Below are 19,595 nucleotides of genomic sequence, written 5' to 3' on the forward strand. Positions count from 1 at the left end.
AAAAAACACTCATGGGTAGTGTGATAGGCAGCGTGGTAGCACACCGGGGTCCCTCCCCGTCATTGTGTACCGGGAGATGAGAGCATGGCGCTCCCTCCTATAGTGAGGTTGGAGGATAGGTGTACTCCGGTGCATCCCGTCCACTCGGTCACTCTTCAGGGGTAGTGACGGCAGAGTGCACGGTGTCACAGCCCTACCCACGCGGTCTCACCATTGTGTGTGAGATTCTGACTGGCGTCAGGGGTGACCATGTCATTTGCATCATATGCACAGATTGCATTAATTATGATTGATGCATTTTGGTGATTGCATATGATTGACATGCATACAGGTTATATGCTTTTGCTCTGACTATCTTTATCTGTGTATGTTTACAGTCAGTTGCACAAGCCTCGCAGGTGAGTACAGTTTATTTCAGTTATGCATTTTCTTATTATTCTTGCTATAGACTGTACCTTATGCCTATTGCTGGTTACTACAGTTTATTTCGGCTATGCATATCTGTTATTCTGTTAGGAGACTATACCGTAGGTTGTATGGTTAGAGAATTGTACTCTTGATCCCATGGTTTAGGAGACTGTACCTTAGGCTATTACTGGTGGTTATATGTTGCTGTACATATCTATTGGATTACCTGTTGAGTTCTTTGAACTCACCCCGTTGTTACTATTTCGGGTTGAGGCCGTCGGGAGATATTCCAGTCGCTAGCCCCATTAGCGCGAGGATTTTCTTTGTCGGATTTATTCTGCTTTTGCATCTTATATACTGGTATTGTGGGTTTGTATTGTGGACTTTATGTCGAACCTTTGGGTTTGCTGCTTTTGTTTTCCGCTGCAGATTTTCACACTACTTCGTGGATTTGTTTTCTTCGTTGTAGTGGAGTATGATGTGTACGTATATCTTTGTTGGTTTTATATCGTTCTTCCTTATTAAACTGCGTGGATTGAGTATATGTTGAGCTGTGTGGAATATTGATATAAACTGCGTGGTTTGTTTCTTATTTGTACTGTATTGTTCCGGCCGAGTGTGGCCGAGGCATAGATATATGTATACTGAGATTCATATTGTCCGCCGTACAGGGGAGATGCTGCCGAAATTTCTTCGGACAGGGACTACCTGGGGCGTGACAATATTTTTGGTATCAGAGCCAGGCTCACGATACTTGCTCTTTGTTTTGGATTTTCGAGGTTTATCTGATACCAATTTATTTGGTATCAGAGCAGGTTTTGCGATACCTACTTGTCGGGTTTCGGATTTACGAGGCTTACTTTCGTAAGCATTTCTCGGTATTTCGGATTGTACGGATTTTCGTCGATTTTATCGTTTCGGAATTCCGAGGTATTTTGACGAGGTTTTATTGGTTTTATTTGGGGCTAAGCAGCGACAGGATATCTCCAGACGACAAATAGGTAATTTAGGTAATTTTTCAGTTCTTATACCTGTAGTGATATTTGGGTAACATTTCTTTACAGATATGCCACCTACACGTGTACCGGCACCGAGACGTGGGCGGCCACGTAAGAGGCCGTTAGATTCTCCTGAGACAGAGTCTTCAGAGAGGTCTGTCAGGGTTGAGCCGGTCCGTCAGGGGCAGACTCCTCAGGTCATTGTGGGTACGGGTGCTTATCAGACCCCGATAGCTCCGACTTCCGAGGTACCTACCTCGACTGTACCACCAGTGGTACCACCGTCGGCATATTCGGCACCTCCCCCAGCAGTAGTACCCGCAGCCCCAGATACTGCGCCGGTTACTGCACACCCGGCACCCGCACCAGCAGTACCGGTTACTCCTTATCCGGTACCGCCCACCGTACCTCCAGTCGCCCCTACTTATGCCTACTCAGTAGTTCCACCAGCAGTACCCATCCCAGGTTATACGACAGCACCAGTGGTACCTCTTCCGGCCTATCCCTCAGCACCACCCATAGGATCAGCTCCAGTGACTCTACCTAGTTCCGCAGAGATCCCTCCTGGTATAGTTGCGGCACGAGCACGGATCCCAGCCTTAGCCGAGTCGATGAAGAGTCGATTCACATTATTCCGCGGGGAGACTGATCCGAGCATAGCTCAGTCCTGGATTGAGACTATGGAGCGGACATTCTTTTACATGGCCTGCTCCGAGTGGGAGAAGGCCGAGCTAGCTGCTTACCACCTGCGAGATGGGGCAGAGATCTGGTGGGACACGCAGCGCTCCATCATAGGCGATCAGCATATTACCTGGACGAGATTTAGGGAGGCATTCGAGAGTCAGTATTTTCCCCGAGCATATCAGATGACTCTTCGGCAGGATTTTCTTAGTCTGCGGCAGAATAACCGCTCAGTGATGGAGTATAGTGCTGAATTTAATCGGTTGGCCAGATTCTGTCCTGAGTTAGTGGCCGATGATAGATCTCGTATGCTTCAGTTTGTCCAGGGACTGGACGGGCATCTTCAGCTGAAGATGTCTGGTTTTAGTACGTCGTCATACACCGAGACACTGGATAGAGCCCTCATGATCGAGTCTACTCATCGGAGAGTGAATGCAGATAAGAAGAGGAAGCAGACTGATCGGACTTCCGGACCGAGCCAGCAGCCACAGTCTACGGGACAGCAGCAGAGTAGTCGCACTCAGACGGGTCAGGGTACTTCTGGGTCATCTGGCCGACACCAGAAGTCAGGACGATCAGGACGTTCCCGGTCTGCTCAGCAGAACCGGAAACAATCCACTAGTGACTCTTTTTGCACCAGATGCGGATCCCGAGATCACATCACCTCTGCGTGCTCCTTGGGACAGTCAGTTTGCTATCATTGCAAACTGCCCGGACACATAAGACGAGACTGTACGCTGAAGTCTCAACAGGTAGCATCCGGGAGTTCTGTTTCGGGAGGACAGGTTGATCAGTCCGCTACTCAGCGAGGGGGGCCGAAAGGCCAATCTTCGCATCGCCAGCAGAGGACGGCTCCCCCTGCTGCAGCTGCATATGGCATGTACGGTCAGGAGCATTCCGGTGTTCTGATGGAGTCCCAGGGTTCTATTCCTGGACCTCAGTATCTGACTCAGCCATCGGCGCAGTATCAGTTACAGCCCCAGCCACCAGTTCAGTACATACTGCAGCCCATAGCCCCAGCTCTGACTCAGTATCCAGTACCGACTCAGTGGCAGGCTCAGACTCCGACGCAGCAGCCTTTGGCAGTGCTACCGCCTCTACCACCGTCAGACACTGGACGAGTTCACGCGGTCACCCGAGAGGATGCACAGCGGGCCGACGGATCCGTTTTCCGCGGTACGGTTTTACTTTATGCATTTTCTGCTGATATGCTAATTGATACAGGTAGTTCACATTCTTTTATATCTTGTGCATTTATGAGAGAGATTGGTAGACTACCTTCTCGTAGATCTCGACGGCTGACCGTCTCCTTACCATCTGGTGATACCTTGGATGTCACTCAGGAGGTCAGAGGTTGCCCGTTAGATTTTGGTAGCATTATACTCACGGTAGATTTGTTAGTATTGGAAATGGTCGAGTTCGATATTATCCTTGGCATGGATTGGTTGTCTGCATACCATGCCACAGTTGATTGCCAGAAGAGGGTGGTTACTTTTCGACCTCCGAACCAACCCTCTTGGGATTTCACTGGCATCAGAGACGATGGGATATCGACCATTTCTGCGATACAGGCGCAGAAACTGCTATCACATGGATGTCAGGGATTTCTATTATCGTTGATTAATACTGACGACAGCAGTAGCCCTCAGCTCTCAGACGTTCCAGTGGTCCGAGAGTATCCAGACGTATTTCCGGACGAGCTTCCAGGTTTGCCTCCTCGAAGGCAAGTGGAGTTTGCTATTGAGCTGTTTCCTGGGACTGCACCAGCATCGAAAGCTCCGTATCGTATGGCACCGAAAGAGTTGGACGAACTAAAGGTCCAACTCCAGGAGTTATTAGATAGGGGATTTATTCGCCCTAGTGTATCTCCGTGGGGGTCTCCAGTACTCTTCGTCAAGAAGAAGGATGGTACTCTGAGGTTGTGCATCGATTATAGGCAGCTGAATGCAGTGACTATCAGAAATAAGTACCCCTTGCCACGGATTGAGGATTTATTTGATCAGCTCAGAGATACATCAGTGTATTCTAAGATTGATCTGCGGTCTGGATATCATCAGCTGAGAGTTAGAGATTCTGATATTCAGAAGACAGCATTTCGCACCAGATACGGACATTACGAGTTTTTGGTAATGTCATTTGGGCTTACCAATGCTCCCGCAGTATTCATGGATCTGATGAACCGTATCTTTCTGGAATACCTAGATCAGTTTGTTATTGTGTTTAACGATGATATATTGATCTATTCGCGTTCTGAGGAGGAGCACGCGCAGCATCTTCGCATAGTCTTGGAGACTTTGCGACGACATCATCTGTATGCGAAGTTCAGCAAGTGTGCATTTTGGCTATCCTCAGTTGGTTTTCTGGGACATGTGGTGTCTAGCGAGGTATTTCAGTAGATCCACAGAAGATCGAGGCTATCACCAGCTGGGAGCAGCCGAAGTCAGTCCAGGAGATTCGCAGTTTCTTGGGCTTGGCTGGATATTACCGATGATTCGTTGAGGGTTTCTCCAGCATTGCTATGCCGTTGACACGTCTGACCCGGAAAGGCGTGAAGTTCACGTGGTCCGAGACTTGTGAGACCAGCTTCCAGGAGCTGAAGCGGAGATTGGTATCAGCACCGGTTTTGGTTTTACCTTCTGGTGATGACGGATTCGTACTTTACACAGACGCATCTTTTCGTGGCTTGGGCGCTGTTTTGATGCAGCACGGTAGGGTAGTCTCCTATGCTTCTCGTCAGTTGAAGGAGCATGAGAAGAACTACCCAGTACATGATTTAGAGCTAGCCGCTATTATCTTTGCTTTGAAGATTTGGCGACATCATCTTTATGGTATTACTTTTGAGATTCTTACTGATCATAAGAGTCTCAAATATATTTTCACCCAGAAGGAACTCAATCTCCGACAGAGGAGATGGATGGAGTTCCTGAAGGATTATGATTGTACTATTAGCTACCATCCGGGTAAAGCTAATGTGGTTGCTGATGCACTTAGCAGGAAGTCCAGAGGGACTTTAGCTTGTCACCGAGTTTTAGTCACGGACTTAACCGAGTTGGGCCTTGAGGAGCAGGGACGGACAGAGCAGGGTATTCTTGTTACCATGGTTGCTCAGTCGTCGATCAGGATGAGGATTCGAGAGGCCCAGGCCGGAGATCAGCATTTACAGTTCATTAGCAGCCAGATAGCTTTCGGACAGCAGACTGAGTTTACACGAGACGATGAGGGGATTGTTTATTTCCGAGGCAGATTATGTGTACCTCAGTCTCACCCGGTCATGGAGGAGTTACTTCAGGAGGCTCATCGATCTAGATTTGCTATCCACCCAGGTGGGACCCGTATGTATCGTGATTTGAGGCGTTCCTATTGGTGGAACGGTATGAAGAAAGACATCGCAGATTTTGTAGCTAGATGTCTTGTCTGTCAGCAGGTGAAGGCCGAGCACCAGAGACCTGCTGGATTACTTCAGAGGATCCCTATTCCCGAGTGGAAGTGGGAGCACATTACTATGGACTTCGTGGTTGGTTTGCCTAGGACTCGACGAGGCCATGATGCGATTTGGGTAATCGTTGATCGATTAACCAAATCCGCACACTTTTTAGCGATCCGGAAGACTGATTCTCTGGATCGATTAGCAGAGTTATACTGTCGTGAGATTATTAGATTACATGGTGTTCCTTTGAGCATCATATCAGATAGAGACCCACGGTTCACGTCCCGATTCTGGCAGAGTCTGCAGCAGGCCTTGGGCACACAGCTTCGTTTCAGTACGGCATTCCATCCGCAGACAGATGGGCAGTCAGAGCGGACTATTCAGACATTGGAGGACTTGCTGAGATCTTGTGTCATGGACTTCGGAGGCAGTTGGGAGGACCACCTGCCATTAGTGGAGTTCGCCTACAACAACAGCTATCATTCGGCTATCCAGATGGCACCGTTTGAGGCGTTGTATGGTAGGCCTTGTCGGACACCCATCCTCTGGGAAGAGGTTGGGGAGGCCCAGCTGATAGGACCTCAGAGAGCTCAGCAGGATGCAGAGTTAGTTCGCACTATTAGACGGAGGATGTCAGAGGCCCAGGACCGTCAGAAGAGTTATGCTGATCAGAGACGGAGACCCCTGGAGTTCTCCATTGGTGATCACGTATTTCTTAGAGTTTCACCCACGAAAGGGGTGAAGAGATTTGGTCTCCGAGGTAAGCTAGCTCCCCGATATATTGGACCATTCCAGATCTTGGAGAGGATCGGAGCAGTAGCTTACCGTCTGGCGCTACCACCATCTCTAGCTGGCATTCATGATGTATTCCATGTATCTATGCTGAGGAGATACGTATCCGATCCGGCACATGTTCTGTCAGATATATCTGTTCCTATTCAGCCTGATGTTACTTACGAGGAGGTCCCGGTACGGATTCTGGACCGTAGAGAGCGTCAGCTGCGGAACAAGACTGTCCGACTGGTTAAAGTCGGATGGCAGCATCATTCTGACGAGGAGGCTACGTGGGAGCTGGAGGATACGATCCGAGCTCGATACCCCCATCTTTTTACTTGAGGTATGTGGGTTAGAATTCCTTTCAGCATTTATACTGTTTGGTTATATTTTAGTGTTTGCTGTTAGTTATAGCGAAATTTGGGGACCAAATTTTTATTAGTAGGGGAGGATGTGAGATCTCGGAAAAATTTAAATAAATAAGGTTATTTGGGAAATAGCCTTATAGAATTTTTCCGGAATTTTTAGAAATTTTCTGGGGATTTTTCGGAGCTCGTACGACGAGTTTTGAGGAGATCAATTCCGGGTACGGATAAGGCCTATTTGGGATACCCATTTAAGTGAGGAAATGTTTTTAATTATAAATCATTTTCTTTTCTTTAAATTCCCTTCCCAAGTGCCGTTTCCCCCAAACCCGACGCCGATCACCCGAGTCTTCCTCCTCTCCTTACTTCCCCGATCTCCCTTCCGTCTCTGTGCTCTCCCTCTCTCGCGGATCACTCGGCGCCGAGGCCGAAGGAGACTCATCATCGGAGCTCGACGGTGCCGAGGAGCTGGATCCGATCGGGGGTCCTGATCCGGTGAGTTCTGCGGCTGAGCGTCAACGGCGAGGTGGCTAGGGCACGGTGAGGAGCAAGATTCGCCGACACCCAACCGATCGACCTCCGTTCTTCTCTCCTCGCGCTGCTCATAGTGCGATCCACCTCTTCAATGGCCGGATCTGGATCGAGCCGTGCCACCCGACCGCCGGCGTGAAAGGGGCGATTAGGGCTTCAAAGGTAAGCAATCGAACCTTCTGTTGCGTTCTTGTTTCAATCCATGCCTTAGATCCATCGCCGGAGCTTTGCCCTTTGGATCTTTTGGTGCTAGATGATTTTGATCCTCTTCTTTGTGGCTGATTTAGATCACGGGATTGATTTCCAGGTGAGGTTTGGTGATCAGTGAAGTGAGGGTCTGTTGCTGTGAGGCTGGAATTGTGATCATTGCGGTGAAATTGAGGGCTGTGGATCAATAGGTGTGGCTAGGTTTCTTGTTCTTGATTCCAGAAATTGCTTGGTCTCGGCAGCAACAATCCTCTTATCCCAATAGCCACAGTAGCTGTGGAATTGAGGTATGGTTTTTGATCTTGCTGTAGGTTAGTTAATTTAGGTTTATGATATGAATTAGGAGTATTTGGATTACTAGTTGTTGATTATGATTAGATTTATTTACGTAGATTTAATCTAATGGAATAATTAGGGTTAAGCAATTAACCCTAATTAACTATTGGATCTAATCTAAGTTTGGATTTCTAATCAAATTGGTGGTTAGGGAATAGGTAACTAACCCTAATCGACCATTAGGTTTAGTTAGGTAAGTTGTGGTTATGTGATTAGGGTTTTGCCCTAATTTGATATTAGGGATTTTACTTAGCTATTCATTTGGATTTAGCTAAATAAAATATATATATTGTTTGTTGACACAGGATTCTGATTCGAGACAGGCGTCTCGACGTTGACTTCGGATTTGGGATTGTACCTTCTATTTGAGGCGGGTACCCTTTGACTTATCTTTTGATAATGTCTTATGATATGTGTAGCTTATATATATTTACTAGTGGTAGATAGTAGATCATTTCTTCCCTGGTTTTAGCTAGTTGATACCTATCACATGTTTCATCTGCTAGTTGCTTTACTTCAGGATTGGGTATTATATCTCTTGCCATGTGTATATATGATCATAGAGATGCATATCTATAGTGCTCTACTCTACTGGATTAGTTGCTTTACATGTGTGATACATGCTCTTGGATTCATGATACTTACATCATTGTTATATGTGATGTCTTTGGATTTATGCTGTTTATTATCATCGTTATATATGTGTTTGTCTGTTTGGCATCTACACATATGGAGGATATGTTCAGGTATGATATATTGTAGCCGCATGCACCATATCGCATGATTGCATGCTGGGCGATTGACGACTCCATTATTGTTGAGCTCGTCGGCCGGCTACATTGACCTGCGCACCACGTGACCACTACATGGGTAGTGGCACAGCACACAGGGTGTGTAGGTTGCCCGGTGGTGCTCCGCTGGAGGCTCCACTCATGGGTAGTGTGATAGGCAGCGTGGTAGCACACCGGGGTCCCTCCCTGTGTCCCGTGAGATCCGAGGCTAAGCGTCAACGCCGAGGTGGATAGGGCACGGTGAGGAGCAAGATTCGTCGACTCCCAACCGATCGACCTCCGTTCTTCTCTCCGCGCACTCCTCAGTGTGCGATCCACCTCTTCACGGGCCGGATCTGCATCGATCCAGATCACCCGATCGTCGGCGTGGATTGGTCTTTAGGGCTTCGATGGTATGAAACATCGACCGATGCTTTCTTCTTTACTATCTTGTCTCTGTATGTTTACCGACGCACCTCCTCTGTGAGGTTGATTTATTTCAGTTATGCATTTTCTTATTATTCTTGCTATAGACTGTACTTTATGCCTATTGCTGGTTACTACAGTTTATTTCGGCTATGCATATCTGTTATTCTGTTAGGAGACTATACCGTAGGTTGTATGGTTAGAGAACTGTACTCTTGATCCCATGGTTTAGGAGACTGTACCTTAGGCTATTACTGGTGGTTATATGTTGCTGTACATATCTATTGGATTACCTGTTGAGTTCTTTGAACTCACCCCGTTGTTACTATTTTTCAGGTTGAGGCCGTCGGGAGATATTCCAGTCGCTAGCCCCATTAGCGCGAGGATTTTCTTTGTCGGATTTATTCTGCTTTTGCGTCTTATATACTTGTATTGTGGGTTTGTATTGTGGACTTTATGTCGAACCTTTGGGTTTGCTGCTTTTGTTTTCCGCTGCAGATTTTCACACTACTTCGTGGATTTGTTTTCTTCGTTGTAGTGGAGTATGATGTGTACGTATATCTTTGTTGGTTTTATATCGTTCTTCCTTATTAAACTGCGTGGATTGAGTATATGTTGAGCTGTGTGGAATATTGATATAAACTGCGTGGTTTGTTTCTTATTTGTACTGTATTGTTCCGGCCGAGTGTGGCCGAGGCATAGATATATGTATACTGAGATTCATATTGTCCGCCGTACAGGGGAGATGCTGCCGAAATTTCTTCGGACAGGGACTACCTGGGGCGTGACAAAAATAGCTGTAATAAAAGAGAGACAGGAAATTTAACTTGGTTACAACCCAGAAGGTTATTAATCCAAGGCAGTCGAACAACTCCAATAGAATGTCTCCTTCACTATAGATGGAGAAGCCTTTTTTACACTAAGAACGCTCAGAAGTTGCTAGGAACTCTATATAGCTCCAGGGGCCTTTATATAGCTCTTGGAAATCCTATCTCAAGTGTTGAGGGCGCCTCTAAGGGGTTTGACCGGATAAAACTCCATCCGATTGCAAACGGTCACTTTGGCCAAGTCGAAGGCACCTCCAATGGCCTTGAAGGCGCCCTAGACTGGTTGAGGGCGCCTTCAAGGCAATGAAGGCACCTCCAAGCCTGCAGTCAGCGTAGGCGCCTTCAGAAATTCGTTGAAGGCGCCTCCAGCTAGCTTTTCCAGTTCCTTTTGTCTTGTTCTCTTCTTCCGAGGCTCTGATTGCTTGGGTGATTGCAGCCAACTGAAATATAGCTCACCCGAACTCAATTTCTGGCCTTCTCCTCGAGCAGGCTTCTGACCCGGTTTCTCGTCCCTCGAACGCCGCGTATGTTCTTCTCGTCCACCGGTGTACTCTTCCGTAGCTTTCTCGTCCTTCGAACGCACCGAGCCCGTCGGCTCCCTTCCCATGTCGTCCTTCTCGCTAGCTGCGTCTTCCGCTCGACTTCCTGTGCTCCTAAGCCATTGCACACTTAGACACAAAGATCAAATAATAAGCAGGACCTAACCTAACTTAGTTGATCACATCAAAACAACCACGGGGGTCCAATAGTAACTGGTCTTAGACAAGAGATACACGGTCTTAGGGAGGAGGAGCATACTTGACACCTCCAACTAATGGATATACATAGATCTTGGAACTCAGACCCCCCTCTACCATCCTCTTAGTATCTTATCAGATATTGGCTTATAGACTGACTTATTTTGATATTAGAGTTGTATATTTAACTACACTTAACTTATGCATCTTAGTCCTTACCTTTGACTTATGCTAAATTTCATCAAATTTAGTACACTTTTAGGAATATATTCATTAGCATAGGATGTTTTAATTACTTATGTTTTTCAAAGCTTACATATTTTTTAAACTTATATTTTTCAAAACTATATTATTCAAAGACATATGTTTTTTAAACCTATCTTTTTCAAAATCTATGTTTTCAACTTATGTGGACTTAGTCTAGCTTTCCCCTAAAACACATGAACTTATAGTTTTAGGCAATTAACATCTCACAAACACATTAAGATTACCTTACTTATATATTGAAAATACTTAGAATGGTGTAAGATGCTTAAGACCAAGCTTAGATTTTAGGTATTTATATCGGTGCATCATCATAAGTCTAGCTAAAATACCTATTGGTGCAATTTGCACTAACAATCTAACTCAAGTTTTGATAAATGACAAAAAAGTTAAGTTAGATATAATTGTGATCTAACCACTTTATCAAGTGTGCAGGAGTTAACCAAATAGGTTGATGGGTCGATCGGATATTTGATGAGAAGTCTAGATAGATCGACGAGCTGACCAGATATTTGACGAAAAGTCCAGATAGGTCGATGGACCGACCGAATATCTGGCGAGAAGTCCAGATAGGTCAACGGGTCAATCGGATATCTAGCGAGAAGTTCAAATAGGTCGACAGGCTGACTGGATATCTGGCAGGAAGTTCATATAGGTCGACGAGCTGACCGGATATCTGGCAAATTGATAAGTAAAGATAAGTCATTGGAGGAGAGTGACTAAGTGAGGATGTGTCCCGGTTGAGGGGACAGTAGCGTCGATCCATGTTACGTCCATTTCGGATCCCTAATCTGAGACCTTAACTAGTTCCTGGCCTTGGGAGGACAGAAACTAATTACTACTATTCATTATTATTATACTAACACTTATCTTTTAGGTCATTACTTAGTTTATTGGACTAACATTATTTTGTAGGACAGATAAACAAATTTGTCTTTGGATGAACAGTGTTCGAAGGCGCTTTCAAGTAGCTAAAGGCGCCTTCGCATTGTTCATCGAAGGTGTCTTCCATGGCTATGGAATACGCCTTCCGCAAGATGAAATTTGGACGAAGTCGTGGATAGAGGCCAGACTATTTGGGATCAACTTTCTCAAGTTAGAGGCACCTCCCAAGGCAATGGAAGGCGCCCTCAATGCCCTATATAAGGCAGTCTCGAGGAAGCTTCAAGATATAATATTTATACGAACTACTACGCATCTATTTAAAGTTCCGACTGCTCCGAGCACTTGCTACGGCTTTGCTATAAAGCTGCTATGCCTGACGACTACTCCGAGTGTTGGTATTAAATTGTTCGATGCGCAACGGAAGGTGTGAAAAATAGATTAAACGCCTTTTAAAATTTTTCACAACAAAACAATTTTGTTTAGATCGAACAAAAGATCTTGTTTAATTATAAAATCTCTTATAATTCAACATGCAAACATTATAATATTTTCTTTATAATTCTACAAAAATAGAATCTTTACCTTGAGTTTGCGCCTAAGATTCGCAGGTCGCCGGAGTTCTTCACAGGTTGTCGGAGTTCTTCCAATGCCACGATCTTCCTCTCCAATTCTTCGAATCAACGGATGGACAAAAGTGTGGGCTAACTCTTTTAACTTTTCTCACAAAATGAACTATAGAATTTTTCACCAAAAATTCTCTTTTCATTCTTTCTTTTTTTTCGAGAGAGAAAGAGAGATGTATAATATAGTAAGGAGAGAGGGGAACATGTATTATGAACATGGGAGAGAAAGAGGGAAACGTGTACTATCGAGTGGGAGAGAAAAGAGGGGAACATGTATACAAAAGTGGAAGAGAAAAAAATGGGAACCTGTATTATAAAGTGAGAGAGAAAATTTATAATATTCGCAAATATTGATTTCTCTCTTTTATATTTTATTCGTAATTAAATTACAAATAGAATATCTAAATACTTGATTTTTCTCTTATATATATTTTATTCATAATCAAATTACAAATAGAATATCTGAATATTTGATTTCTCTCTCTTTTATATTTTATTCGTAATCAAATTACAAATAGAATATCTGTATATTTGATTTCTCTCTCTTTATATTTTATTCGTAATCAAATTACAAATAGAATATCTGAATATTTGATTTCTCTCTCTTTTATATTTTATTCGTAATCAAATTACAAATAGAATATCTGTATATTTGATTTCTCTCTCTTTTATATTTTATTCGTAATCAAATTACAAATAGAATATCTCCTTTTAGTAAAAATAATAAACAATTTATTAGTTAATAAATTTTGTGAGAATAAATAATTAATCAAATTAATTATTTAAGAGTATCCATCATGATTATACGAAGATGATTTGGGGACCATGGACCCATAATTTCAAGCTCCAATAAATTTAGATACAATTAATTAAAGCTCTTTAACTAATTATCTAATTTATTAATTCCGAGATTATTCCACTAAAATCCAGAATTGCACTCTTGAGAATTATGGAACATATTTACTCAAAAGATTTGAACAGTCCATTGATATAATCATTACATGTCGATCAACCCTCCGTTCATGGTTCACAAATAGAGCTAGGCGAAATTACCGTTTTACCTCTCTATTTGTATCTAAAACCTTAAATACCATTGATTCACTAGTGAATAGTTAATTCATAATCTAATTATGAATTAGAGCGCTCAAACTATTCAGTGCTAGAATCAACACTCAAGAGAACCATTTTAGCATCCTTTCGGAAGTTACGGATTCCGTATCTATAAATCATATTCCCAGCTGAATGTATAACTGAGTCTCCAAAATGTAAGTGTTACACCTATTATTTAAAATAGATTTTAACAAACAAATCAAGAGACTTGTTAATACAAACAAGGAGTCTATGACAAGTCAGGATTTAGATTGATCTACATATGATCATCTTAGCGATGTTGATTCGAGTCTTTGTAATGGTACTTAAACATAGACACTTAAATCACATCTGGTCCTTGTCCTATATAATTATGTTATATAAAATGCCTCTGCTTAGTGTCATTACACTGATTGTCCGGATAAGACTATCATATTCATAATGTCAGCGAACTGCATTCATGATTTCCAATTAAAGATCCATACTTTAATCAATCATAGACATTTTAAATATATTATCTATGATTTTAATCCTCTTGTATATAACAATCTTATATACTAAAATCATAGTTACAACAATATATTATGGATTTTATATAGATATTCATTTTTATACAAATAAGCATAAAACAATCAAACAATAAAATAAATGCTTCTTTTATTTAATTCAGCAATTAATAATAAATATCTGTTTTATGGGCATATTACCAACAAACTCCCACTTGACCTAAAACAGATGAGACATATCTCTAAGACTCATTCCCTCTAAGTGACCTATGAACATTTTTTCAGGTAATGTCTTGGTGAACGGATCTGCAAGGTTCTCTTTCGACGCTATCTTCATAACGTCGACATCTCCTCGACGTACAATCTCCCTAAGGAGATGATATACTTTCTTTCTATGTGCTTGCTTCTTTTATGACTCCGTGGTTCTTTTGAATTTGCCACAGCCCCACTGTTGTCACAATACAGGGTTAATGGTTTATCCATATCTGGAACTATTTCCAGATCAGAGTAGAACTTTTTCAGCCAACCTGATTCCTTAGCGGCTTCACAAGCTGCTATATATTCTGCTTCCATGGTAGAATCTGCTATGCTGGATTGTTTAATGCTTCTCCAAACAACTGCTCCTCCACCAAGAATAAATATTGATCCAGACGTCGACTTTCGAGAGTCCTTATCTGATTGGAAATCAGAATCAGTATATCCCAAGGGGTTCAGGACTCCTCCTGAATAGACAAGCATATAGTTTCTTGTTCTTCGCAGGTACTTGAGAATATGTTTTACTGCAACCCAATGATCTAATCTTGGGTTTGACTGGTACCGACTAACCATTCCCACTGCATAGCAAATATCAGGCCTAGTGCACAACATAGCATACATAAGACTCCCCACTGCTGATGCATATGGGATACGTCTCATATGCTCTTCCTCTTGCAATGTTTTGGGACATTGTGCCTTCGAAAGAGTAATTCCATGTTGGGTTGGTAAGAGACCTTTCTTGGAATTTTGCATCGAAAAATGTGTGAGCACCTTATCAATATAAGTTGCTTGAGATAATGCTAGGAGTTTATTCTTCCTATCTCGAATAATCTGGATCCCAAGAACATAACTTGCTTCTCCCAAATCTTTCATTTGGAATTGCTCAGTCAACCAAGTCTTTACATGAGATAACACTATTATATCATTTCCAATGAGTAAAATGTCATCTACGTAAAGGGCTAAGAAAACCACACTTTTAGCATTGATGAGCTTGTAAACACAAGGTTCATCAATATTTTGTTGGAATCCATAGGTCTTAATAATCTCATCAAACCTAAGATTCCATGATCTGGATGCTTGCTTAAGTCTGTAAATAGACCTTTGTAGCTTGCAAACTTTCTGCTCATGATCTTTAACTACGAACCCTTCTGGTTGCACCATATAGATGCTTTCTTCAAGATGACCATTCAAAAAGGTTGTCTTGACATCCATTTGCCAAATCTCATAGTCAAGACAAGTGGCAATGGACAAGAGAATGCGGATAGACTTTATCATGGCAACCGGAGAGAAAGTTTCTTCATAATCAACTCCTTCCTTTTGGGTATAACCCTTTGCCACTAGTCTAGCTTTGAAAGTCTCTACTTCTCCATTCACACCTCTCTTTTTCTTGAAGATCCATTTACATCCTATGGGCCTGACATCTTCAGGTGGATCTACAAGTTCCCAGACTGAATTAGAGTATATTGACTCTATTTCTTGGTTCATGGCTTCTTGCCATTTTTCCTTATCAAGATCATTCATTGCATGTTGATATGATGATGGATCATCATCATTGGTATCGACTACAACAATATTTGTTTCACCGTCCTGTCTGTAGTGGGCAGGAGTTCTAACAACTCTCTCACTTCGTTTAGGTACCAAACTTTCCTGATTAGGAATAGTGGTTTCTTTTTCTTTCCTATTATCTTCAACAATCATCGGTTGTGAAATGATCTGATCATTTAGCAATTCCTCGAGTACAACTTTCTTCGAGGTTTGAAGTTTGTCATATAGTCATTCTCAAGGAAAGTAGCATGTGTTGATACAAATACTTTCTTTTCTTGTGGGCTAAAAAACAAACCTCCTCTCGTGCCTTTTGGGTAGCCAACAAACAAACACACTTCTGTTCGTGGTTCCAATTTCCCAGATTTCCCTTTTAGTACATGTGTTGGACATCCCCAAATTCTAAAATGGCGCAAACTAGGTTTACGCTCATTCCACATTTCTATTGGGGTCTTAGGGACTGATTTTGATGGTACCACATTCAAAATATAGACCGTTGTTTGTAAAGCGTATCCCTAAAAAGATGTAGGTAGCGAGGCATAACTCATCATGAATCTAACCATATCTAACAAAGTTTGATTCCTTCTTTCAGCAACACCATTTTATTGCGGAGTTCTAGGAGCCGAGAGATGGGATATAATACCTTTCTCAATTAGGTGATTCTTGAACTCGGTATCAAGGTACTCACCTCCTCGATCTGATCGAAGTATTTTTAGTGATTTACCTAATTGCTTTTCAGCTTCAGCTAGAAACTCCTTAAACTTTCCAAAAGTTTCTGATTTCCTTTGCATTAGGTAAACATATCCATATCTCGAATAATCATCTATAAATGTGACGAAATATTCATAACCTCCTCGTGCGTGGACATTCAATGGTCCACACACATCAGTATGCACTAACTCAAGTGGTTCTTTGGCCCTTTCGCCCTTCAAAAAGAAAGGTCTTTTAGTCATTTTCCCTTCTAGACAAGATTCATAAACTGGTAGAGTGTTAACAATTAACTCTCTCAAAGGACCATCCTTTGTTAGTCTATTTAGCTTATCTAAATTGATATGACCTAACCTAAGGTGCCATAGATATGTTTCATCACTATTTGTAAGTTTTTGCCTTTTGTTAGATTTTGGATAAGCTACTTTGAATAGTTCAGTATTTAATGATAAATTTTCACAAGGCTTAAGGACATATAACCCGTTTTTCATACATGCATGACAAATTTCAAGACCATTTCTTGAAATAGAAATTCCATTTTCATAAAAGGAAATACCAAATAATTGTTCATGCAATTTTGAAATAGAAATCAAATTCCTACAAAATCTAGGAATAAAATAAACATTGTTCAACACTAAATATTTATTTTTAAAATTTAAACGGGTGACTCCCACTGCCTTGACTGAAACTAATGCCCCATTGCCAACTCTAAGTGTCAACTCCCCATCTGCAAGCTCCCTTAAAGAACTAAGTAACTATATCGAAGAACAAACATGATTAGTGGCTCCTGAATCAACTATCCAGAAGGAGGAGTCATCCTCTACTAAACAAGCTTCTAAGACAAGTAAATCAAATTTACCTTTCTTCTTCTCCTTCAACTCTGCGAGGTATTTTGGACTGTCACACCCCAGAGGAGTCCCTGTCCGAAGAAATTTCGACAGCATCTCCCCTGTACGGGTGACAATCTGAAGCATTACTACATACAAAATATACCTCAGCCACACTCGGCTGGAATATATATACAAAATATAAACAACATAACACGCAGTTTAATATACTCAGCTTATCCGGCGGGACAAAAATGAAATAAACACAACCACACAGTTTATATCATCAGCCCACTCGGCTGGAACAAAATAAATACAACCACACAGTTTAATAAGCCTACACGGCTGAACGTAAACACACAGCAGCGGAAGACATAAAATGATACGAACGTAAAACTAACAACGACACTAATAAAAATACCTGTCATCACAGACTTGACCCAAAATTCACATCGACTTATTGAAAAATAAAATACACAAAAACAATATACCACTCCAACCGATAACAAAACCAAAACGAAAACTATCCTCGGGTGTGACGTGGGACTGGCAGTCGGGACTCTCTAAGCATCCATGACTCATCTACCTGTTACCTGGCGAAAGGAAACCATTTTGTGGGGTGGTGAGTATTGGAACTCAGCGGGTAAGGAAAGAGATAGTGCATGAACATAACATGTAAGTATAGAGTGTCAACAGTATACAACCTCATAAGAAGAATAGCAGATACTACAATAGAACCAAAATAAATGCTCATACCTGGAACCATATCCTAGGCTAGGTATAGTAGGTCAGAACTGGTACTAATCTGATACAGTACTGCTCATACTACAGAGGTAATAAGCAAGGTATATACAAATCTCCAATGACTAAACATCTACAATGAGAATATATCTCAACCTAAGCAAGCATATCAACATATGTGAACAACAACAGTAAGCAATAACAGCATATATAGACAGCAGCAGCCAAAACAAATATAATAATAGCGTATGCACGAATGGTCACTCCCGCCCACCTCTCCACACCATGACCTCTGTATGGTCGAGAGGTCGGGTTAGTGACAGACTGTACACCACTCCAGCTACCACTCACACGAGTAGTCGAGGGGACAGTTGCATAGTAGCTAACTAGCTACATCTACGACGGGGTCCCTGTTGCTCGTACTCCAGCTACCACTACCCATGAGTGGCCGAGTGCGGCACGACAGGACAAGCGACATCAACTCCAGCTACCACCCTCTCGAGTGGCCGAGGATGCGACCCTAGTCAACGACTCTCTCGACCGCAAGGGAGAATTGGTCGTTGACATGCATGCCATGACATGATGCGCCAAATGCAACAATCATCATACAAACATAAGCAAAAATTAGGTATGCTACATGAAGCCAGCATGCTCAATATAGTACATAAATAAATAACAGTCAAAGCATACAAACATGGTATCTAGTATTTGCTACTGATCATGGACAACAACGAAAGACTGTATAGATATGGAAACGAATTTCTCAAAGATTGTGTGGAAGTATCAAGCGCAGGAAAATAAGAGTGGAGTCAAGGTAAAAAAAATAATTTCTTATCCAGAATAGTTCATGCACCAAAGTCAAAGTACTAAAAGAAACAAAGCAAGAAGTACCCGCCTCAATAGAAAATCAAGTTCAGAAATCCTCCGTCGAGACGCCCGTCTTGAATCAAAGTCCTGTAACGCATAATCTATAGATTTAGCTAATTACATAAATTAATTATCTAAAATAAATCCCTGGTTAAAATCTAATTCATTGATCATCTAGGGTTAACTTCGTTAAACTCAAATCGTTCCACTAATCGATTAGATTATAATCCAACCTAACCTTAAATCAAATTAAAACAACCTACTCCTAACTTAACCACAAGTTAACCTAACTACATATGAACAACCAACTATATAAAGAATCAAACATATCCAAACAAACTCACCCAAATTGATATCCTAGCCTACGCTTCACAGCCGCAGAAAATCGTCGCCAAAATCTGGTGGCCGAAATTACAATGAAGTTGCTGCCGGAACACACGGAGCTGCTGGAACCCTGAGCTAGGGCAGAATGAAAAAATGTTGTCGGCAGTCTCTCTGTGGTGATCAGCGTCGAGGACAACTAGAGTTCGGCTGGCCGGCGCTAGGGCAGAGATCAAGGGTAGAGGAAAGGGTCGGCGCTATCGGGCAGTAACGGTGCAGAGAAGGGCAAACCCTTTTCACCTCTCGCCGGCGTTAGGGCAGCTCGGGGCTGGCTGGAGGTCTATTGGCCGGCGTCGGATGCCGACCGACGAGGCTTGCCTCTCAGTCAGGTGGTGATCAGCGGCTGCGCAAAAAGAAGAGGGAAGAAGGAGAAGAGGTGGTTGGTCGTGGATCTCGGTGTCGAGGTCAGCGGCGCTTAGC

The 19,595-nt window shown here is 42.6% G+C and overlaps 1 protein-coding gene across 1 annotated transcript; it reads left to right on the top strand.

Moving 5' to 3' along the window:
* Positions 1-2,965: 2,965 nt before the first annotated feature.
* On the top strand, positions 2,966-6,618 carry LOC121995137 (the record flags this gene model as incomplete). The annotated part of the gene is made up of 4 exons (XM_042548959.1): positions 2,966-3,124; positions 3,485-3,834; positions 4,024-4,333; positions 5,554-6,618. Coding segments are annotated over exons 1-4 (1,884 nt in total), but the record flags the coding sequence as incomplete, so codon positions are not given.
* Between the last annotated feature and the right edge of the window lie 12,977 nt (positions 6,619-19,595).

The sequence above is a fragment of the Zingiber officinale genome, chromosome 6A (genome assembly GCF_018446385.1).
Source record: "Zingiber officinale cultivar Zhangliang chromosome 6A, Zo_v1.1, whole genome shotgun sequence".
Lineage (NCBI taxonomy): Eukaryota > Viridiplantae > Streptophyta > Magnoliopsida > Zingiberales > Zingiberaceae > Zingiber > Zingiber officinale.